Genomic DNA, 25,129 nt, shown 5'->3' with positions numbered 1-25,129 from the left:
TGTGATGTGCGGCTCAGCTCCCCCTGCAAGGATGAAGGTTACTCTCCTTGCTGCGGGCAGTCAGCTCATGGCTAAATCCCCCTTCTGGACCACTCTCCCTTCAGAGCTGCCTCCCCCAGGGTCATCTATATATTCTGTCAACACAGGGGTGGAAAAGTCACCCCAGCTTCAGAACTTTCCATGGGGTTGGCTCAAGTCATCCCTTCAAATGCATCACCATTCAGCTTCCTTTCTGCCCACTTTTTCCTCCCCCTCTCCTTCTATTCTCTTCCCTTCCGCATGTTGACCCCAGAAGTTCCTCCTAATTCACCTTCCACTTGTCAGTCTTTGTCTCCGCCTCTAATTCTCAGGGAACGCACCTGTGACACTTCCTTTGGCTTTTCTTCATTTGGGCCTCGAGAGGGAAGTGGATGTGAGCATTGGGGTCCTCCCCGGAACACGCACACTTCATTGCCTGTGGACACTGTATGCCAACTAATTGTGTTGCCCACTGATGACAAATAAACTCTACAAAGTCCTCCCTTGGGCAGTCATTCATTCATAGGCATTTTTCTCACCTGTGCCCATCTTCTCTTATATTATAGCTTCTGCCTGGGGGAGCTCCGGAGTAGCACAAAAGAGATTGTAGTGAGATCTCTGTGCTGAGCCAGCCAGCAGAGGACCAGGTTTCCAAGAGCCCAGCCCAAGTGTCCTTAGCAGTGGGTCGGTCATCAGGGCAGGGCTGGGTTTCACGCTGAAAGCGCTGGCCTCCAGCAAGCATCCCCAAAGTGGGAGTGACTCTGGCAGCTAGGAGAGGATTCTCAGATACACACACGGGAAGATGCCTAAGTGCTCAGCATTGTGCTTTTAATGGAAGGAAGTGCTTTAGTTAAGCTCTGCAGTGATGAGGATGATAACGATTACATCTTGTTTGTACTCTATGCTGCTTTATCTCTTCCAAAGTGATTTCCCTCCCATTATCTAATCGTCTGGTTGGGCTTGGAGGTACTTAGCAAGATATTACTACATAGATGACTGTGCCGTATGGAAGAGAGCCTGGGCATTCCAGCCCCACAGTTTTAGTTAAAGTCACTTAACTCCACCCTCATGTCAGTTTCTCATGTGTAAAATGGGGATATTAATGCTGCACTTCGGAACAGCTACGATGCTTTAATGGCATACCTTTTCATTCATAAGCATTTACTGAGCAATTTCTTGGTGCTACACACCAGCTAGGTATGATCTATTAAGTGAGAAATATCCTTCTCTCAAGGAGGTCAAAGGCAACTTAGACATGTTAACAAATAGTTATAAAGTAATGTTATCTATCTATATACATAAAAGGCTAATGTGCAAAGTGTCCCCTCGGGAGTTCAACCTGGAGACCAGGAGTTCGATTGCTTGCTATGACGTGTGCTGTCCACCAGGGTATGACGCAGAATGAAGGGAGGCCCTGCTGGCAGCTGAAAGGAAGGCCCTGGCCAGCAGCCAGAAGGCCCCAATGGCCCTGATGGCTGGCCAGGCCTAAGGACCCTACCAGTGTACAAATTTCATGCACCGGGCCTCTAGTAAATACATGAAAGAGGAGCAGTGATGCCATAACAAAGGGAGGAATTTGGATTCTGTGTTGAGGAAAGATCCCACCTGCTAAAGGTCCTGACAGGGTGCCTGGTAGAGGCCAGATGCAAGATGTTTCCCTAAAGAAATGATATAGTCACCCCTTTTCTTTCTGGCTTTACTGTCTTAAAACACACACACACACACACACACACACACACACACACACACACATCAAGGGAAGGAGGAGGAAGTCTGAATCCCATGTGTACCACCTACCAGCGATGACTCCTAAGCTCCCCAAGTTTCTATTTTCCATCTGTAAAGTGGGAATGATAGTGCTCAGTTCATGGGATTAGCATAAGAAATTAAGTAATATAATGCAGGTGCCAGGAGAATTGTTGTCATTCGTTAAATGCTAGAGCTGAGCAAGAACACAGCAGCAGTTGGGTGTGCTGACAGATGTGGGTGATAGAGGTTGCAACTACCAAACTAAGTGACAGGGAAGAATTTGTCAAGTAGAATGAAGTAGGACAACTGAGATGGTGATTCTTAAACTTTACCAATTTCCTTCTCTGAGCAATTGGGTAGGGCACCCCTCATCCTAGCATCCACCCTGCTGACAGCAACGAGGGCATCAGTAAGAGTTAACCAGTGATTCTGGCCAGAACCACAGGATAGTCAATGGCACCATCACACAGAAAGGCTATAGATCAGTAGGTAGAAAAAAAGGTGGGGGTTGAAGGTAGAAGGGCTGCCATGGTTGTGTCTAAATGAGGGGGGTAGGAGACAGGCTTATCTTTTTGTGATGTGCCTGCCAAAACCTGCCTTAGAAGAGGCATGATTTTACACATGCCCAGTGGAAATCCTCCTTCCTTCCTGGGCACAGAGCTCAGAGCAGAGGGCAGTCAGGTGAAGGGGATTACAAGCCACAACCTACCAAGAACTGGAGGATGGGTCGCATTGGTCTTACCTGATGCCTAGACATTTTAAATTTCCCCAGGACAGCCATCCCATGATTGAGAATCACCCATTCATCTGGGAGAGTTTGAGAAGCTAGGATCATGGCACGTAGGCATTTGGAGGATTAGCTTGATGCCTATGTCTGGCCACGTAACCCTCAGTTAAGAATTTGGTCTCATAGCATCATCAAATAAAGAAGTCTTTGGTTTGGATGATGGAACCTGAGTTTGGAGGGTAGAGTCCATCGCAAATAGAATGCTATTTGACAGTACCACTTCCTTCCTTTGAATATTGAAGTAGATAATTCTTACGCTGTTAATAAATGTGGAGACCATCTAATGAATAGCAAAAATGCCCCAGGCTCATTTTAAAATAGTATTTAATTTCTCATAACAATCACTCCCCATAGTGGTGTTGGTTCCCTGTGAGGAGTAAAGACCCCTCAGACACGATCAATCTCCTGAGAAATATCTGCTCATAAGCATTCTCTTCATCAATGAATCCTCAAGGGCCCAATGCTTCTGTTTATGAATGAAGTCCCCTTTTAAGCAGAATAAGAAAACATTGGCTGAGCTTCTTTCTTGAGCACTTTTTCATTCCAATGGCTCAGGACGACTGTGCAGAGAATATCCTAAGAGGGTGGGAATTTGTGTATATTGCAACCACCCACGTTAAGTGGAAGAATTGAAAGATTAGTGTGGCCATTACCCTGTTTTTAATGGGAGAGTTGACTTTTGTAAGAGTGAAAATATGGTTTTATTAAGGTTATAAACCAAACTGAGCCTCAAGACTAAAGAAGGCTTGTTTTGTTTTTGGAAAACAGCTTAACAACAATGCGCTATTTTGGGAAATGGAGAAAAGCTAAGACAATCTGTGTTTTACCTTACCCTCTCTTTCTCGTGTTATTTATGATGTGGACATCTACCGCCAAGGAGACAACTTCCGATGAAAAATCTAAGATATGATTGATAAGCGGTTTTATGCCACACTTTTGTCTTTGCTTTATTCAGCAATGCTATGGAAATGTGGAATTACCATGAAGGCTTTCTTCAGCCTTCTAGGCTGGTGCAATTTGCTCAATAAATTATACTTCCGCAATCTCACCTCCCACTCCTTAATGGTATTAAACTGTGCCTGTGCCTTGGCTCTGAAGGGCGAAGAAAACAATACTCCGTAGAGCGAAGTAGGATTGTAGTAAAAGGAGCATGGACGCCTGCATTTGGGTTGGAATCCCAGACTACTGCTTTCTAACCTAACTTCTCTGAGCTTCAGCTTCCTCTGTGAATGAAGGACAGTTGTATCAAATGTGAAGGCTGCCATGGGACTTTCCAGATCACTTAAGATAATTAATGCATACCTAACATGGAGCTCTATGTCTGCTGCACAGTAGATGCTCAGAACATTGTAGTTATTATTATTGTGCTTTGTGTTTTACTAGAGGCCTGATGCACAAAATTCGTGCAAGAGTAGACTTGCCTTCCTTCAGCTGCCAGAACCAGCTTCCCTCTGGCACACGGGACCCAGGCTTCCCTGGCAGCCCTGACTTCATCCAGAAGGCCACCTGGAGGGTGCCCAGTCTGATTAGCATATTACGCTTTTATTATTATAGATAGTACTATGTCTACTTGTGTTTTGCAGTTTACAAAGCACTTACATATAGATACCTCATGAAATCAGCAAGTCACTCTGATGAGGAAGTATTTTAAATGAAAGGCAATAAAAGCTCATCAAATTGGCCAGGGGCACAGGCTAGGTGTAAAAAGAGATCCATGGAACAGAGAGTTGCCTATTCCTAGGGCTATGTTCTTGTCAGGAACTGAGAAGAAGGTGTGACAGAATTCTGAAGGAGCTACATTAGCAAAACTAACAACAGTTACACAGTCAGAGATCAGGTAGACTATGTGATGAGTAAGGTTCAAAGGTGGTCCCTACCTGAATGTTTTACCATTGCCCCAAATTACAATTAAGGAGATAAAAAAAAAGATACTGCTTTAACCAGTTTGGCTCAGTGGATAGAGCATCGGCCTGTGGACTGAAGGGTCCCAGGTTCGATTCCTGTCAAGGGCATGTACCTTAGTTGCAGGCACATCCCCAGTAGGGGGTGTGCAGGAGGCAGCTGATTGATGTTTCTCTCCCATCAATGTATCTAACTCTCTATCCTTCTCCCTTCCTCTCTGTAAAAAAAAAAATCAATAAAAAAATTTTAAAAAAACGATACCAACCATTTTATTATTCTTTAATATATTTTTTATTGATTTCAGAGGAAGGGGGAGGGAGAAAGAGACAGAAACATCAATGATGAGAGAGAAGCATTGATCGACTGCCTCCTACATGCCCCACACTGGAGATCAAATCCACAGCCTGGGCATGTGCTTTGAAAGGGAATTGAACTATGACCTCCTGGTTCATAAGTCAACGCTCAACCACTGAGTCATGCCACTTTTCCCTTTAGATGCACTCACTACATAAATAGAACAACAATCAAACAAAAATAAAGATCATTCATCTTTTTAAATTATATGAAATTGTTATAATCTTTATTGGAGAGTAATCTTTTGTTCCTTAACATATTTTTGTTTCTGGTGTCTTATAAATAGGGTAGTGCCATGGAGGGTATTTCATTCCAAATCAGCCATATCAGACTAATGAATGAAAATGCACCCAGGTGATTATGATGTTTAAGATAACAACAGGTGTCACCAGCTTGCATTTTCTGGGGAGCTGGGGTTTAGAGGTTTCCTCTCCTTTCACTTTCAAAATAAATGTGCAATGGCATTTTTAGAATCAGCGTGTTGGTATCTGCAAGAAAGAAGCCCTGCTGGGTTTTGATTGGGCTCGCATTGAATCAGCAGATCAATGTGGTGAGAATCGATGACTTAACATCCAGTCCCCTGGTCTAGGTCATGGTTTGTCTCTTCATTGGCATGGGTCTGCTTTGATTTCTTTCAACATTCTCTTGCAGTTTTCTGCATGCAGGTGCCATGCGTGTTTGGAAGGATTTATACCGAATGTTCTATTTCCTCCATGCTATTGTAAATGGCTCTTTCCCTCCATATTCTGATTGCTCATAGTTAGTACATAGAAATAACACTGGTTATTGTATGTTTAAAAAATAAACTTACTTGGAACAAAAAAATAAGGCAAGAAAAGAGGTTTCAGATGGAGAAAAAGGACAGTTGCTTGAAAAATGAATTAGGTTAACTAACCCAGGCCAGGTGCACAATATGGGCTCAAAAGGTTCATTCCTATCTGTTTTGCCTTTTATTTTGTGGTACTCTAAAAGCTAGGCTCTATTCCATGAGTGGAAGTTATGGAGCTTAGAACTGTGTGATAATTAAAATCTTAAGAGTTTTTCCTAACCAGTTTGGCTCAGTGGATAGAGCATTGGCCTCTGCACTGAAGGGTCCCAGGTTTGGTTCCGGTCAAGGGCATGTACCTTGGTTGTGGGCACATCCCAGTAGGGAGTGTGCAGGAGGCAGCTGATCGATGTTTCTCTCTCATCAATGTTTCTAACTCTCTATCCTTCTCCCTTCCTTTCTGTGAAAAAAATCAATAAAATATATTAAAAATAAAATAAAATAAAAATAAAATGTTAAGATTTGGTTTTAGGCAGGCCTAAGTTTGGATCTTGGCTCTCCCATTAAACTAGTTGTATGGCCCTGAGCATAAATATCTCTCATCTCTCTAGTCTTCAGTTTCCTACACTGGGAAGCGGGGATGTCACATGTTAAGGTTATAACTTGACCATGTCCCAATGGCTCGCCCCTAGCAAATGCCCAATGCATATTCACTATTCTTGCTGTTGCTTATGTTGTTGTTAAGTTATAAGGAGGAAGAGTCAGATATAAAGAAGAACTTTCTAACAACGCTTTTCCAATAGAACAAGTTGGATGTGAGATAGTGAGCCTCCTGTCAGGGGAGAATGGACCACCCCCTGTGTAGGATACCACAGGGGAGTCAGGCTTCCCTGAGTTGTCCCTTGCATCGAGCCACTAACATGTCCTCCCTCAGCATTAGAAGCAAGTGGCAGCCACAGGTCTCCCCAGTCACCTATCACCTATAGACACAAAGAGCATGGAACAGTAGACAGACATGGTACCCGTGGAAACACAAGCACAGACCCGACTTATCTTTCCATCAGCTGCCGTTTATGATTGCACATTAAATTCAATTGCTCCTACATTTCTTTAGGAGGCTGGTGTGGAGACTGTCATCCCCAGCCCCGTGCCATCCATTCTAGCTTTCCCCAGGAGTGCAGGCAGACCAGCCGCCTTCCTAGTGTACACTAATTAATTTATCTCATGCTTGTGATTTTACGGCGCTTAAGTGCTGGAGCATTTCTGTTTATTCTTCTCCCGGCAAGCACCTCACGTTGCACAAAGACCATGAATCTCTATTGCAGACGCTGTCTGGCTTGCGCTGGGGAACAGCCCGCCGGCTGCCTGTTGTCTTGCTGGCATGGTCTCTTCCAGCCAAAGTAACACATCTATTAATTTATCCTTAATGACATTTTGACATTCCAATCGGTTCATCAGATGTTCCTTATGCACGACTTCTCCCGCGCGGCCGGACAGGGTGCCAGGCCGCTCTCTATGCATAATGCATGAGGCCGGTGCCCTGCTCAGTACCCGCTGGCAGGCAGACACAGCTGATGTTCACTGGCCGCGTGCCCCTACCAGCCCTGCTCCCCATGACCCACGCCGATTCCTCAGAAACATTCCTCTGTGCTTGCAGCTTGCTGTGTTGGGGAAGCTGGTCAGTGCAAGGGGAGATGCCCTGGTTCAGAAACATACATGCAACAGTGTTATTGGAGGGATGCGGGGGGGGGGGGGGGGGGTAAGAGTGTCTTAACCCCTTCCCACGCTCAAAGGATTTAAAGCAGCTTTAATTCCATTGGTTCGGGTGGAAGAGGGGCGAATGGCAAACTAACAGCTCAAATTTTGTTTCTGTGCTGCTACTTTAAAAAATAATGATCGCAAAGACATTCTGATAACAATGGATACCAAAGAAGAAAATTATCTTTAATACCTCCCATCTAACACTTGAGCACAGTTATACTTTCTCATAGTGGTAATCACAATTTTATTTGCTGCTCTGTGTGTGTGTGTGTGTGTGTGTGTGTGTGTGTGTGTGTGTGTGTGTTTTTTAACTTAATGTAATCCGGTTAGCATTTTTCCATGTTGTTACAGCGTTTTCCTTTTTAATGGCACTCCATCATTTTAATAGCTGCATAATATTCCGTCCGGGGGACGCACTGTAATTCACTAAACCGGTCCCCTCTTGTTAGACGTTTATGAGGCTGTAAGCGCTTGTGTGCTCTTCAGGAAAGGAGCAGAGCCCCTGAGGGAGGGAGCAGGGCTCGGCAGGCTGCAGCACCAGGCTCACATCCCACCTGGTCCCTTCACCTGCGGTCTGAGTTTAAGATGAACCCTTCTGGGCCTCAATCCCTCCTCTATAGAACAAAAGAAATTGCCACCACCTTATAGCATTGCCGTGAGATTACTGATATGTTTAAGGTACCGAGCAAATGCTGTATCTAGGAATGCCAGTCATACATGCCTATGTATTTGCCACTCTTTCTCAATCAGAGGCAACTCTGCCCTGTACTCCCATGTCTAGGCAGTGTCTAGAGATATTTTTAATAGGAGTTGGGGAAGCTACTGGTATCTACGACAGAGGTCAAGGGTGCTGCCAGCCATCCTGAAATACACAAGACAGACCCACACAACAAAGGACAGTCCCACCCAAAATGTCAATAGTGCCAAGGTTGAGAAGACCCTGGTACAAGGGAAGCTGTGTTTTCCAGTATTCTCTACATAACATGTGTATTCCTTTTTTATTATTGCGGTAGAATAAAGTCCCAGGAGAATGGGGGATCCTGGACTCTGGATCCCATTGGCAATTTCAGAAACGGAATGGGGTGGGAGATGGGAGTAAGATTTAAAGTGACTGATGGAGAAAAGACAGCAGATACATGGTATGTGTTCCCAAGGGGATGGGAGATGACATTCAGTAGTTCTCAAAGTCAAGGCCCAGCATATCTGAGGAACTTGAAAATGCAAATTCATGGGCCCTACCTCAGTCTCACTAAATTGGAAACTCTGAGTGTGGAACTCAACAATCCCCATTTTAACAAGCTTTCCGGGTGATTCTGATACCACCTTGAGGCTTTTTACTCACCTGGAGTTTCTGATTCAGTAGGTCGGGGGCGGGGCCAGGAAATTGCATTTCTAATAAGTCTCTGGGTGAAGCTGCTGCTGCTGATGCAGAGACCACACTTGGAGAACCCCTGATCTTCATCAGGAGTGCTCCCGCCTGGTGGCACATTATAATCACCTGGCAAGCTTCTAAAACCCAGACCGTACCCAGACCAATTACATTAGCATCTCATCAGTAATTGTGAAAGCTCCCAGTATGAGTTGTGCAGCCAAGGTTGAGAAACATGGCTCCAAAATACATTAAAGAACGTTTTCAGAGAGCAGCCATTCTTCAGAGCATCTGCTTCAGAGGATTCGTAGTTAATACGTAATGAGGTCACTTAAATCAACATGGCTGTTTCCTGTATTGAAAAAAGTATCAGAACCAGAGAGCATTAATTGAGTGCTTACTACTAGTATGTGCCATGCTCTGGGGGAAATGCTTTGCTGGTCACTCACAGTATAATCTCCACAGCCATCTTCCCGATGAGCACTGCTGAGACCTGCATTCTCAGACGGGAGGCCACTGCAATGCCGAGGGGCCAGTCACTGGCAAGAGCTCACACAGCCAGTCCGAGATGGAGCCAGGTTCTGATGACAGGCTGCCTGGCACCAAAGCCAGTGTGTTAACTGCTACTCCACCCTGCCTCCTGACATAAGATAAAGGGGCGTGTTCTCCTTTAAACCCTACCCACATCCATACCCTTATTTACATATTGACTCTGACATGGTGCAGCCCGGCCCCTACCTCAGTGATAATAGTTGTGGGATCAATGGGGTTTGGACTCCTGAGGCTCAGCTGCATTCATTAGGGGTGAGAGCCATGTGTACTGTAGACTGAATTTGCACTAGGGAGGTGGGGGTAAATTGGAGCAGGTGTCCTGAGCTCAAAGGCAGAAAGCAGGGTGGGTCCTGTGGTTTCCATCAGGGGGCTGTGTGCCTTGCCTAGGCCCCTCTCCTCTGTCTGGGCCTCATTTTCTTCTATAAAATGAGAGGATGGCTCAGCTCCTTTCCAGTTCCGGGGTGCAGCATTAGAGATCCAATCATGGATCCAAGCACAGCAGCATCCTAGCTTCAAAGAGTATGAAGCCAGCTTTCACCAGGAGTGGAGTCTAGCTGCGTGTTTTCTTGGCCACATCCTATGGGCTGGGATGGCCCTCCGGTTCCGATCTCTTGTTATCCTAGGGAAGTCTTCCAGGGATGCGAATAGAGGATGAGTTGGGGGAAGAGCCCTATGGGGAAGGGAAAGTGTGCATGGTCAGTGTCTCCCCAGGAGACTTTGTGGTTCTTCACATCCAGGGAAGAACTGTTGGGGGAACCCCAAGACTCTTCCCCCGATAGACCTGGGCCTCCTGTTCTCAGCCCAGAAGACATTCAAGGGTTTGCACAATCCAGTTGCTGGAATCTCCGACTTCCTCTCATCCAGATGGTTTCTCAGTCTCTACTTGAACTCCTCCAAGGAGAGGGAGCTTTATACTTCCAAAAGCCTAAATAGGGCACCGGGCATATCTGCCATTCCACATCCTGGTCACCTTCAGCCCAGCAGGCTCTGGTACCTAGTAGGTGCTCATTAAGTATTTTCCCAACAACTTAATGTGCAAAGGGGAAGAAACTAAAGATGTTGGGAAGGGGTTGATGACTTCTAAGAATCGGGGAAATTTGGGCTGGATCTTAAAAGATAGAGACGGTTGCCAAAGGAAAACAAATGGCAAGGGCAATTCAGGCATTCGGCACTTGCAAAAGAGACCCACACAGTTCTACTTTGCTAGAAATGTCTTCCTTTTGTCAAGCCAGCGTGATTCTAATGCTGCCCCCTGGGGCCACACGGAGCCAGAAGTCGTATGTGTGAAGAGAACCTTCCTGAATATTCTCTCTCCATGAAAAACATGTCTGTTTCAGCCACTGCTCCTCTCGTAGCATGACTTCACAGCCCTGAGGCCCCTCCCTGAGCCATCCCACCTGCCGCTCTCCCTTATAGCGAGTGGTGCTCAGAATAAACCACAGGACTCACGGGCCAGCTTAGGCACAGCCCTGCCACCTGCCCTCCCTCAGCTAACAAGCAAAGGTCAGAAAGACCCGGCAGTGATCTGTTAGAACAAAAAATGTCAAGAGCTGCAACCATGTCACACTGTCCCCACCTGTCAGAAGCAGTAAACTTCAGATTACGGCGCCTTAAAACATTCCTCAGCTCTAGAATTGCACCTGCAGAGGAATAAGTAAGCTTCTGCTCTCTCTTTCTACCAGCTTTTGGTACCCCCTGCTGGTGAGATTGTGTGATCCACTTGGCAAGAATTTCAGAACAAGGAGAAAAAGAAAATTCCAAGTTTGTCAAGTCACAAATAAGTGTGACTTGAAGGATATGAGGATTCCATAAATTATAGGACCAATTCGCTGTATCCCATGACTATCTTATGAGTTCTTGTTTTTTGCTTTTTGTTTTACATCTATAGCTGTGGCTCTTCTGCAGGCTCTGAGGAAGGGGAAATCTCTGACTTTTGTGAACATTCCATTAATTCCTCGAGCATCCCCAGAGTTCTGTTGACAACCACAGGAAGGAAATGTTAAGTCATTAGCCAAAAATATTCATAAGTATCAATGTTTCAGGTCACAAAATAATTTAATGCAGGTTTTTCTTCCTTTTTTCTTCTATGTATATTTTCCTAAGTGGTTATAATTTGCAGTCAGAGTAGGATGACAATCTTTCTACACTTCAGATTGTAGGGTTTTTAGTACAAATTTGTGCAGCAAATTTGTTGAGCACCAGTTACGGTACAGCCGCTCAGCAAAAAACTAGAGTAAGTGCAAGAAGTCAAAACCCTTCATTCAAGAGGTTCTTGCCCTGGTGGGCGGGAGAGTTGAATCACTTGTGTGTGGACTTGTTGAGTGCTTAGACTGATAGGCAACAAGGCCTTGTGTGGTCTCCTGCCAGGATGCAAACCAGCACTTAAGTTTCTCGGGCTTCATGTGTTTCTCCCCCTTGGCTTTTAACACCTTTGTGATTTTATATTTGTTCTGTATTATCAGTTTAGTGCCTGTCTTTGCCATTCATCTCTATTCTATGAAGGTCAGATTTTGTGTAGTGATTTGTCATTGTGACCTTCTTCCATCTAATAGAGATTGGCACATGTAGGTGCTCAATAAATACTAGTTGAATGGCTGAGTCAACCAAGCGCAGAAAAGAGCAAATACGTTTAGGGGCAATCTCAATAAGATATGACCCTGGAATGCCACTGGGCCTTGTGGGATGAAGAAGTGGTGGCCAGTGGAGGAGAATGGGGACATGTTTAGCAAACGGAGTATTGAGGAATGGGTGCAGAAGGGAGGTGAGTAATTGGTGTTTCCTAAAAAAAGGAGACAGGTGTGAGAGAGAAGGCTGAATTGAAGCGTGGCACTACAGTCTGAAGGTCTCATAGGGCTTTCTCACTGGTTTGGATTTTCCCTTCTCTTAAAAGAGAGGGGGATCAACTAAACTCTATGGCAATAGGAAATGATAGAATTTTTCCTTTATTACCAAGAGGATTTTTAAAACTTAAAATTTGGTAAAGTTAAATCCCCAAACTGTGATTTTTATGTTTTATTTCCTTCTGTAGTCCCTCTATTTCCACTTTGTAGCATGTGTACCTGTTGCCAACACACCTGTATATACCTTTTTAAATTATCATAGAGCATCATCATCATCATGAATAGTAGCATCAACCATGAACTACTAAGTCCTAGGGATGTTGTATGTCAGTTTTTACAACTCAGTTAGTTGTCCAATTTTTAAATACGTGTTATGGAGAGGCTCTGTGTTTCATATATTTATCCAGGTGCTCAGAGCTGCCCAAACATTTCTGCAAAATGCCATTTTTCATAGAAGCAGCAAGGCTGTTTTTTATTAACATTATCCCTTTGGAAAGCAATGATTTGTGCCAAAGACAGCTCTCTCCATATTATTTTACCCTGAATGGAATGAGATTGGTTTGGAGTTCTGCCCCCAAGGAAATATCAAAGACTCCAATACATACTCATTTATAGTTTTAAAGTTTACTTTCTTATCAAGCTTCCTTTTATTTCCTCCTGGGGCGATGTGAGTGAAGCTTGGGTAGAGGCAAAGGATCTGATATATATCTTTTCAAATTTATGATTAAGAAGGTCACATATACATTTTTAAACATATTCCTTTTTGATAATAAATGAAGAATAAAGCTTCAAAATGTCATCAGTAGCAGAATTGCTCGTTTTTCTTTTGTTGGCGTTCCCGGGTTCCTGTCTGATTGCCTCTGGATGGTGAGAAAAACTGATCCAATGCTTCCTTGCCTGTTGTTTTTCTCTCTGCCTGGAATAGTTTCACTAAGGGAACAGTATTCTTGGGGCCAAAGCATTGTAAGAAAGATGCATTCCTACTCCTGAGTGTCCAGCTTTCCCCAGACTAATGGGTGGAAAGAAAAGTTAAAGAATTCCATTTTAGACTTCATCTGTATACAAACTGTGGCCAAAGGAGGGAGGTAGAATCACTTCTTTTCTTCTGGGTGGGGATTTCCTGGAGCAGATCCACTCTCCATGCTTCTTACACTGCTCTCCGTTTTCAGAACTGGAGCCATAGGGGCTCCATGTCACTGGCTTCCCATTGGGCTCAGCTAAGGAGAGCCACTGTAGGAGGTCAGGGGAGAGGAGAGGAGGTAGCCAGGCCATTGATGCCTCTGGTTCAGGATGAGCTGGCTCCTTCAAGAGAAGGCCACCTCTATGCAAGTGGCCTCTCTCCTTTTAGGTCTGTTGATTGCTTCCTCCCTTTCCTTCTGGCCACACAAGTGGTAGACAGCTCTTCAGTCATATATTATACCTTGTGTTCCCCCACACCTATCTTACCTTTGTTAGTGGTTCTTCTATGCCAGTGATGAGGAACATCCAGCCCATGAAACATATAAGGCCTGAGGAATCTTTTGGATTGGCCCTGCCAAGGCATTAGGGAGGAGTTAATGAAAGCTTGACCAAATTTAGATGCTAATTTTTAAGTTGACAATTTTGTATGGCCCAAGTATAATGTTATAAATATCCAAATGGCCCTTGGCAGAAAAAAGGTTCCCCACCCATGTATAAACTCTTCTCAAGTTACGCTCACTTAACTGTACCGTTGGTCATTCTTCTATGTGATCTACACCTAGGTCAAGGGGCCCATGCAAAGGAGGATGCTAGCATAGTGCCCCACTAGAACTGATCCTAGCTGAACTGCTCTCAAAGTCCAGGTTTATCCTTTCATTTAATACCTATTCTGACAGGGAGCTCATTACCTCTTGAAACTACCTATTTCGTAATCAGGAGGGCTCAACTTTGAAGAATTATTTCTTATATGGCACTGACTTTGACTTCTCTGGGAAATCTGTTCTTTTCTCATTGAGATAAGAGTGACCAAGATTGAATTTGAAACCAAGTTCTGTGAAAAATGAAGGAAGACAACTGGGAGAATTTACTCTTGAGATTTTACCTATAGCCTTTCATATCATAGGAAGGAACATAATAACTTCATAATTTAGTGTCATAAATGTTGGAAAAACCCAGAGGGACCATGCTGCCTTTCAGACACATTTGAAGAGCTGTCGTATGCAAGAGGGCTTAGTCATATTTTTACATCTCTGATGATAGATCTAAGACAAATCAGTTAGAACTTAAGGGAAATAGATTTCAAATCCATGTAGAGAACCACATTTAACCCGTTAGCATTTTATTGAGGTGTCAAAGTCTTCATCATTTGATATCACTTGGGGATTTCACAGTGGGGCTGTTGGAGGGGGATTCAAACATTGGAATGTAGTTGGTCCAGTGGCGATGATGTTAAAACAAGCATAGCAGCTGTGTTGGAGTTCACTGTGCTATATGTGTTTCACACATTGTCTCTGTTAATTCTCACGACCCTCTGAGGCTTGTCCTGTTATTTGCCACAGCGCACAGAGGAAGAGTTTACTGGCATAGAGGTTAAGGAATTGCCCTGGTTCGTGCAGCTGCCAGGTGATAGAGGCAGGGTATGAACCCATGTCTGCCTGATGCTAAAACTAATGGCTTTAACCTTCAATGGGCAGTGGCAGAATAACTTGGAGAACTTGGTCCAGGCACTGTCCTACCTCCATGAGCTTGGGCCTGTGTGTGTGTTCAGCTCTCCAAATGATTCCAGTTTATACCAGAGTTTGAAAGCACTGCTCTAAACTAGTGTTATCATAAATGCCCATCTGGTTCTGAGAGTCTGTTATGCCTAGGTAAAAAGCTATACATCAAGTTTAGCTTTAACTTTTCTCCTTTTGAACTACAAGACTACCTAAACTCCACCCTCACCCACTGCCAACCGCCAACCCCTACTTCAATCTACCATTGTTTTCTTAGTTATTTCATGAGCTCAATTCCTGAGAAAGGTCAGACTCTATTTAAATCTCATTGAGAGCCATGGGAACAGAAAGATCAATCTGGCCTCTCATGCCTCTGACAGGAGAGTAGGGGAAGCATCTTGCTAGTTTCACCAAATTCCTGTTCTAAGCTCATCCTGTTCCAAGAACACACCCTAGTTGGGGATGAGGCAGGATGCATATCATATTTCTAAATAAATAGAAGCCACTAATGGTGTTAGAAGGATTTAGGTTTATCCCACCTTGACACTGGAGGGACCCACCTTGACTCTGTTGCTGGAGACTGAACCAGGTTTGGGGTTGAGGATAATGGGTGGAGAGAGAGCCATCTAGTCTTCTCAATGCAACTGGCACCATCTGACTGTGATTTTTTCCCTTGCACATGTCCCAAAGGAAGCTGGCCAAGAAGCAGAAGGAGACACAGAGCGGAGCCCAGAGGGAGATGGGGCCTGTGGCCTCGACCGACAAACCCACCACCAAGCTCAGCACCAGCCGCAATGATGAAGGCTTCTCCTCCAGCTCTCAGGATGTGAACGGATTCAGTAAGTTGAGCCCACTCAAGAGAAGGGATATATGTGGTCCCGCTTAACCCTGGTACCTCTGCTGTGGACCCCTCAGAGTGGGCAGGTGCTGCAGGGTTAGGGTGCTTCCCTGGGACGGCCCAGGATGAAAGTTCTCCAGGGAAAAAGTTGGGACCACCCCTCCTGGAGTGAAAAGGAGAATTTAAGAATTGCCTTAAAATGGGGGCAGCCATTTTAACTGCCTGTGGCATAAATAAAGACAGGTTAAAACTAATAATAGTTAAATAAAAATAAAAAAGGAGGAGCAAGACATCGTTATACACTTACAGAGAAAAACGTGCCATATTGAATTGAGTGTCTTATAGTTTTTAAAACATTTGATATAAATCATGTAAGGTAGATGAGTCATGGATTATTACTGTATCTGTTTTGGATGCTTAGGAAACTGAGGCTTAGAGAAGCAACTTCTCTCAAGTCCCAGCGCTGATGAGTAGTATATTCAGACTGGAAGCCATGCCTTCCAAACCTTGGCCAGTTAGTTCCAAGCTCCAGCCAGTGTTCCAAGTGGCATTTAGTCAGGAGCACCTGAGTCCTCATGCAGAGTTAATACTGGACCCCGAGCCAACAGAAATGGCTGAGATTTCAGGGTTGGCCCTCCTCCAAAGGGCATCCGCCAGACTGGTGACCTAAAGTCACCTTGGTGATCAGACTCTAGAGAACTGACTTTGGTTCAGATATTTCTGTCAGCCAGTTTTGTTCTGTTTTGTTTTTTGTTTTGTTTTATTTTGTTTTTTATGAGTTTAGTGGAATGCAGGAAATCCAAAGGAATGTGAGCATGGACAGATGACCTCCACATGCTGTGTCAATGACAAATAGAAGAAACCATATTTTTTAAAAATCACTTTGGATGTGATCAGTTTGGGATGATTCAGATCTATGGAAAGATGAAAAAAGAAAAGAAGCAAATGTTTACTGACCGCCCTCCTCCTCACCACAGCCAGTGTTATTGTTCCCATTTTCTAGAAAAGGTCTCCAAGGCTCAGTGTGCTGTGCTGACCTACCCTTGAGTCTCACCTGATGGGCCAAGGGTCTGAGGGTAACTTAGACCCGTTGTTCTTAACCTCCTGTGCAGCCCAGAACCAACCCATCCAAGGCAGTTTTCAAAATATGCATATCTTGACTCCAGGCCTTACCCACTGAATCAAAATCTCCTGAATGAATAGGTGTATAAAGGGGATGAGGGATAAGGCAGGGATGAGGAGTAAGAAGGGATGTGGGTTTGGTAAAAGCCACTCAGGGAGTTCTATTGGGACCCTGCTTAAGAATACTGAACTTCAATGACAGAAATGGCTTTTCCAAATATTGATTTGCTGCTTTGGGAAAGAGAGTTTCCTTTTAAACTTATAAAAAAACATATAAAAAGGTTTGGGGGTGGCAGTAATATGAATACTCTTATAGCCTTTGTCTTGCTCACAAATTGCTCATATTTGTGTTATTTGCACCCTCTCTCTCTCTCTCCATGTATATATGTTTTTTTCTGAACCATTTAGAAATAAGTTGAAGACATCATGACACTCTACCTCCAGAGAATTCAGTGTGTGTTTTCTAAGAATTAGAATAGCTCTTCAACATAACCACAAGAAACTTACCAACCCAAGAAATGTAACCTTATTTCAATACCTAATATACCAGCCCATAGTTGAATTTCCTCAATGGCCCTAAGATTTTTTTATTATTATTATTATTATTATTATTATCATTATTATTATTTTAATCCAATAAAAGTGATCACATTAGATTGGTCATCATGTCTCTTCAGCCCCTGTCATCTAGAATAGCCCTCCCACCTATATTTTATCTTTCAGGATGCTGACTTTTTTTAGAGGGTAGACCAGTTGTCCCATAGAGTATTCACCAATTAAGATTTATCTGATATTTTCATCATGATTACATTCAGGTTAAACATGTTAGCAAAAATACAACATAGGTGATTTCGTGCATATCTCCTTGCCTTCTATCATAGACACATGCTGTCACTCTGCCCATTATTGATATAGCTCAGTCTGAGCGCTTCTTATAGTTGAGTAATGGCTTTGAAGACAAAGTCTAATGGCACATAGTGATTATTTCATGAACAAATACTTAGCTTTCATTTTTCTCAGAGTGCAGAGCAAGTTTCTGGTCTGCTGAACCATGAAGCCAGTCCTTTTCCATTCTCAGCCAAGATGAATTGCTAGGACTCACACATACTAACTGACTGCCACCCGTTTGCCCAAAACCTTTCCTGTACAGGCCAGTGTCTTGTGCACACTTTTTTTGCACTTACAAGAATGTCCTTGGCGAACTCCGAATAACAAAAATATATATATGGTCAAAGACACATAACAGTCATTGTGACCTCAAAGTTGTAGGTATGTGACCTTAAGCTTTCTGACCTAAAATAAAAACTTGGGTAACACCGATTTCTTAGATTTAAGGGGAAGCATCATCACCCTCTTCCTCATGGGCCAAAACTTAGACTCTTAAGAAGAAAGCACTTAAGACCGAGGTGGATTAGCCAGCCAGAGAGGAACAGGCAGCATACTGTGCAAAATCTAATCAGATATTTTAAAGTCCAGAGACACTATTTCCAGATGACTAATATGTGTGTTTTATATATACTCACACAGAGACATATATGTATATACATTCATTTTAATGAACTGCTTTTTAAAAAGACAGGAAAAACAAATTTCAATTGACACTATACTCAATTATCAAGAAATGTTGCATTTGTTTGAATCAATCAGCACATTAGGATTTAATCTATGCATCTGCTGTCCTCAGACTACAGCCATAAACATGCTCTGGGGTTCTTCTGAGTGCCCTGGAATGCATCCGGTACCTTTCCAAGCGCCTTGTGGAACCACCCGAATGAGATTTGAGGGAGAAAAAGTATATATAAGTAATGCTTACACTGGAGATATTGAAATTGCTTCTGAAATCACCCTACTGTATATAAAATTGAATCTATTTTTGAGGCATTAGGGAAGTGACTGTCTGCTTCTGCGGCAGTGTCTTTAGGAGGCCCTAGGATTATTTGCAAATGTTGAGGAAGCACTGAGGAAAGCAGAGCACAAGAATAGATGTCACATTGGAAAAGATTACAGATGAATGTGCCCCGAGCAATTATTTCATTATTGAACAGGTGGGCCCTGACCTAATTCACACTCTGCTTTTCCATGCAGAGGTTTATTTTCTGGGGTTTTCTAGCCCAAGTCACTGCTATGCTAATGTCTGCAACACCCATTCACTCAAGCCCCCAAAATTTGGGTGGCTTGGGTGATGGGGCTTTGTCGGGTATGGGCCATTGCTTTGACATTCTTGAAAAAAGGAGAGCATGTCATATTTTAAGGACAAACAATGTGCATTGTTTTCCATTTAAAGAAATGCTGGCTTTAACCAAGTAAGTAATCTGATTTTGATCTTATTGCCCTATGTGCCTGGTTGTTTTTGATTTTTTCTGAGATCTTTCACTCACTGGGGTTGTTTCCTGGGTCATTTTTTCTGGGGCTTTCTTCTTAGATCCCTGCTTAAATCTTCATCTTTATATCTTTTATTCATGGTGTCATCATCTCCTTCTCCATTTTCAGGCCAAATCAGAATGCTTCAAAACAAATTCCTGTTGAATTCCTATGATAGGGACTTTGGTTGCCTGCCTTTCCCATATGGCATTTGACAGACTCACTAACTCATTGGGTATCATTAGTTAACCCTGTCTTTATTTTTATGCTTCCATTCTGTGGAGTGGTTCCATCTCTGGTGGGTGAAGACAGTCCAGGTCAAAAAAGGGCCAGGCACTGGGCCTTCTAGCTCTCTGCTGAGTAAGGAAACGGGCATGGCTGAGGCCTTGGAGGTGAGACTCATTGGCCATTTCTCAGCATTTAATATATGCCTGTCCCTGTGCCATGAGTCTCAGGCACAGTTTGGAGAAGGGGATTATTGCAAAAATAAGTAAAATGGGGCGTCATTTTACAAAGAATAAACATTTTCTCTTACAAGTTTTTCATAGTTTATGAAAGTACTTTTGCAAAGGAGTGATAGATCCTATTCTTGTACAAGAGCTAGCTAGCATGTTTGTTATTACCCTCATTCTACAGATGAGAAAACTGAGGTTCAGAGAGACTCTATGCCCCACATCATACAGGCATTTGCACAGTCATAGTGAGGATCCATCTCTCCTGATATCAGTTAGGTGCTCTCTGCCTATTTCTGCAAAGAATTTGGGGAAATAGCCTGTCAAAGTACCTAAAATAAGACAGCTGTTAGAGAAATAAATAATCAGGATCGGGAAAACATAAATGAAGGCAAGAAGGTCAAAAGATAGGTTGTATTAAAATGGAATTTATTATGTTAAAAAAAAGTAATCTAACGATGCAAGCTGGTAACTTTCAAATTCCAATTTGCCTCTGAGCTTCCTAGTAGGGAAAGCCCAGAGAGGAAGATAACTTTTATTGGCACATACTAGATTAGATCTCACGCTTTATACAAACCCCACTCTTAAGTCTCCTAGAAACCCATAATTAAATAATATTACCATCTTCTAAATGAGGAAATGTAGTTTCAAAGAATCAAAGTAAATAAACTCAGAGTTGCACACATAAAGAGTGCGGATGGGATCAAGAGCCAAATAGTATTATCTGGCTTCTTCTGGATCATCAACGGCAGCCCACCGCTCACAGGTCTCACTGGAGAGGGGGGCAGGGGGGGAGCACCGAGGCTGGGAGCGAGCTCAGCTCCACTTCTCTCCCAATGGTCAGCCAGTTTTTCAACCATGTGGAGAGTAGCCGTGGCCACAGCTGTGTCCTACATGGAGGCCTGGGGCAGGCCCTGGCATGGAGCCAATCAGATGCCCACGAGGTGCCAGGCTCTGAGATCAGCATGTTCAAATACATCATCTTAGTCCATTTTGACCAGAACCCTGTACAATTGGTATGTTTGTCATTAGCCCCACTTTACAGTTGAGAAAATTGGTGCCCTGAGACATTAAAAGACTTTCCTGGAGTCACATGATGAAGAGATAGTGAGGTCTGGACCCCAAAGCCCATGTTTTACTTTCAAAACCAAGTGCCTTTGTCCTTCCTCTCACCGTTAGCTTTCTCTCACCTCAAAGCTAGCGATGGGGAGAAAGGAGATCAAGATTGAAGACCCTTGCTGGCTGGGAGCTCAAGGCCTTACCTTGGTTCTTCTGTCCACTTCAGAGCCTGAACTCCTGGGGCATGGGATGCTCACACAGGCAGAATCTGTGGGTTTTGTCACAACAGCTTCTTAAGAAGCTGGGACTGTAAACCGATGGTCCCATCCTTGGAGATTCCTGAGCTGGTCCAAGCCCTGTAGGTGGACAGAGAGATGAGCATGCAATGACCCCTGTCCATAGAGAGCTCACAGCCTAGCGGTGCAAACAGATGGTTCAGCAATGAGCATCTTGACACAGCCCAACAGGGGCTGCAGCAGTAGCCTGCACTAAGAGCCACCAGACCCTTCCCCTGACTTTGAACCTCCAATGTGACTGAACATATACCTGGTAAGCAGCACACATGGAGTAGCCTTAGGAGATATTTACTGCTGAGGAGGAGGGTGGGTCCTGACGCGTGATGCCTCACCTGTCTTTCAGCCCACAGACTACATAATAGTGTTTCCTTACAGGCATGTATGGAAATGTTCAAGCTTATACCCCATGAAGTGGTTTGGCAGAGATGGAGCAGGTGGGGGGAAGCATCAGGCAAGATTTTAACCTGATTATTTTAGAAACATGTTGTTTAACTAAAACAATTCAAATGGAGAAGACAGATCATGGCTTTTTCAATGTAGTGGGGATTGGCTGGGGTGATGGCAAACTCCCGAGAAGATTCCTTAACCCTTTCAGGAGGATGGTGAGCCAGCTGCGGAAATGGGTCTCTGGAAAGATTGGTCTGACCGTGGCCTTCCCGGGAGAAATGATGGATGTGATAGCATGCCAAGTTAAGGATTGCTAATGACACCTTCCCTTTGTTCAGGAGCTCCTCTAGGGCAGTCCTTTTGCTCAGCACTGTTTACATATTATCTGTAATTTTCAAAACATGGCTGCCAGGGAGGAATTACTGTCTTGATGTCATAAGAAAGGAAACCTAAGTTCAGTGAGGTTAAATACATTTCTGCTGTCCCATCCTTGTAATACCCCAACTTAACCTTTTACTCTTTTGCTTAAAATCCTTCAGTGCTTCCCCTTCCCCCTGAGGTAAATCAAGGCTAACGTCCTCAGAATGAATTCCTGAGACCTTCATGGTTAGTGACCGGTATATACGCTGGCCATTGCTCAATGATCCGGGCCATGTGATACTCATTGAGATTTGTTTGGATGTATGAATTAATGAATGAATGGATGAATGAGTGATGGAACTGGCATTCAAACTAAGATTTTCTAGCTCCAAGCCCATGTTTGGTTCCAATTCTTCTGATGATGAATTCTGTCTTATTTTAAGCCAAAATCTTTTCTAACTCCCATCCATTCATTCTGGTTTTACACACAAGTATATGTTGGTCAGCAACCGTATGCTGGCCCTTGTCTGCCCTCTGGTGTCACGTGGATTATGAAGCCAATCTTTCTCTTCCTGTCTCTCCCACCCCTCCCCCCAGCTGTTGGACTGCTGACACCTGTATGCCCTGGAAGTCCTTCCCTGAGGCTAAGCAGTCCCCATATCAGCCTTCTTCTGGATACATTTCTCTTTTTCATTCTACTCAAATTTTTGAATGACACCTCTGTTTCTATTTGGCCTATGTCTATGTCCAAGACAAATATGACCCCCTACATGGAGCTTAATTGCTGGAAGTTCAGAGAGCTGCTATTACCCTCCTGCTGGATGTCAAACCTGAGTTCAGAATACAAGGCTCATGTTTGAATAAACCTCCAAATGTCTATCACATATCTACCCAACAAGGCTGACTCATTCAGCCCAGGAAAAGATGAATTGAGGGCACAAGTAAAGGACTCTATATTTTATCCAAGCAGAGTCTTCTTATGATATTTGACCCTGTTATCCCAGTGTACTGAAATATTTTTTTAAATATATTTTATTGATTTTTTACAGAGAGGAATGGAGAGGGATAGAGAGTTAGAAACATCGATGAGAGAGAACCATCGATCAGCTGCCTCCTGCACACCCCCCACTGGGGATGTGCCCGCAACCAAGGTACATCCCCTTGACTGGAATCGAACCTGGGACCTTCCAGTCTGCAGGCCGACGCTCTATCCACTGAGCCAAACCGGTTTCGGCTGAAATATTTTTGATTTCTGATTATTTCAGCCAGTGAGCTCACTTAATCCTCCAAGTTTGGGGCCTCAAAATGTAATAATTATTCATGTTCATAATACTAATTATTGTCTATTGAGCATTGATTATGAGCCCATTTCCAGCTGAGAGTTTCATATGCATTATCTTATCTCATCCATATGTTGGGAGGATTAAATAACTGTCATGATTACCCCTGATGATTTATAGGTGAGGAAACTGAGGTTTAAAAAGTGAGGAACTTGCCCAGACTCCATAGCTTTAAATAGTTGAGCTGGAACTTAAACCCAGGTCTGTTTGATACCCCTAACCCCACAGCCAAGACCATTCCACTATGCTTCCCTTTGTAAGGTAGATGTATTATTCCCATTTTATAGAGGGAATAATAAAATTATTATTATAATTTTGTTGGAACCTGGCCTCATGTTGTCCTGATTTGTATAAGTTCAGGTTTGCATGACAGATCAGTAGGGACAGCGTGTTATCACCTACAGGCCTGTCCTTTGTGAGCTGGCCCAGGCATTGCTTCTCAATACCCTTCCAAAGAGACCTCAGTAAAGCTACAAAGCTGAAGTTGCTTTTGACAATTGATGCCAGCCCTCTATATCTTGAGGAGAAAATAGAATTGTTCTGTACACCTCACAGGTGGTCCTGAATTACAACAGGACACTTACAAAGTCATTTGCTCAAAGCTGTGGTTCTCAAAATGTGAACATCAGCAACTTTTTAGGAATAAATTTTTGGGCCTCACCTCAAACCCACTAAACCCCAAGCTCACTGTTTGTAACAAGCCTTCCAGCTGATGCTAACACATGTTCAAGTTTGAGAACCCTAGTACATGGTAAATCCCAGCTTCCAAAGCCCTGGTTCTCCATGTGCTAAGTTTTCCTGACAACAGTAGAGTGACAGGCACACGGGGAGAGGAAGGCTGTACCTCTCTTTTCTCGGAGTGGATTCTGCGGGGGAAACATTGACATTTAGAGGACCTGAAGGCTGCTAAGACCTTGGATAGTGAGGTCTCCTCCAGAGGTCCCCTCCCAACCATCTCTGGAACTTTCTCTCCTTTTGTCTAAACAGCAAACATCCTAAGAGTCAGGGTGGAAGGAGTGGAAATTTACAAGGAAAAGCAATCATGAGTCACAGTGAAACTAAGATTTCAACAGAACATTGTGAAGATGATTTTTTTTTTAATGCCCGAAATTCTGTTTGCAGGGACAATTATATTTTCTGGGTGCTCCAGGATTAAATTGAATCTAGGAAACGAATTGAATGTTACAAGCTCACTGCCTCCAGTTTTATCGAATATTTTACAGGGCTTATTGAATATTTTGTGATCATCCACTTGGTTGACAGATTAAAGGGCACACTTATTAAGTTCCTGGTAATTCAATATTGAATGGGATTGTTTATTGCTAAGAAGTGAAACATGGAAATTTAAGTAGCCTTGAAAAAGTTGACAAATTATCCATCACAAACACTAAGGAGTTAAATGAAGACAAATTTCGGAAAAGGATATTAGACTCAAAAAGGGATATCATAGATCATCAAAACCAAAATTTTACCTTTGACACCATCTGATCCAACTCTTCATCTTAAAGATGAAAAATTGAGTTTTCTCAGGGTCATTCATTGAGTCACTAGCAGAACCTGGCCTAGCATTGAGGGCTGTGATCACTCTAGTCCTGGCCCCATGGACTCCTGCAGAAGACTAAACTTGGGTTAATAATGGTTTGTCTTAAAATATCTTCTGTAGGCCCCCAATCTGATTTCTACACAAAACAGATCCTTCTATAATTGAATTGTATTTTTCATTTCCTGGTTATGGGAGAAGCTGAGGTGTTCCTTTAAGTATTCATCAAATGTTGACTATATACCAAGCAATGTAAGATTTTTAAAGTTAAATAAGATACAGTGTCTTCCTTCAGAAATATTACTGTCTTCCAAGAGGAGATTTGGAAGTGGATTGGTTTTAATTAATGTGATAAGTGATGGAGAAAAGGCATGTATAGTGCCCCCAAAACACTGATCAGAGTACTTTGCAAGGAAATGGATTTTGATTTGAAGGAGGTATAAGAGGAAGATTTTCCCAGGTGGAAGTGACAAAGGCTTGGAGGCATAAGGGGCATGGTGCGCTCAGAAAAGGGGGTTTGAGGTACAAGGTGCTCTGATTTGAGCTCATATGGCCAGAGATGTGGAATCTGCCTTTGTAGCCTCATCACTTTCCAGGAAAT

The 25,129-nt window shown here is 43.4% G+C and overlaps 1 protein-coding gene across 18 annotated transcripts in view; it reads left to right on the top strand.

Annotated features, from left to right (window-relative positions):
- The window catches only part of PTPRT (protein tyrosine phosphatase receptor type T), an 856,519-nt gene that overhangs the window by 736,070 nt on the left and 95,320 nt on the right, over positions 1-25,129 (top strand). For 12 of the 18 annotated variants that reach the window (XM_084887521.1, XM_084887516.1, XM_084887520.1 and 9 more), the window contains one exon: positions 15,464-15,612. In XM_084887521.1, coding sequence (XP_084743647.1) covers positions 15,464-15,612 — 149 coding nt within the window. Of the gene's footprint in view, positions 1-15,456; positions 15,613-25,129 lie in introns of all 18 variants that reach the window. The other 6 variants (XM_084887522.1, XM_084887527.1, XM_084887523.1 and 3 more) reach the window with 1 other exon arrangement.

The sequence above is a fragment of the Pipistrellus hanaki genome, assembly GCF_964339955.1.
Source record: "Pipistrellus hanaki genome assembly, chromosome: 6".
Lineage (NCBI taxonomy): Eukaryota > Metazoa > Chordata > Mammalia > Chiroptera > Vespertilionidae > Pipistrellus > Pipistrellus hanaki.
This window is presented reverse-complemented; position numbering and strand designations above follow the sequence as displayed.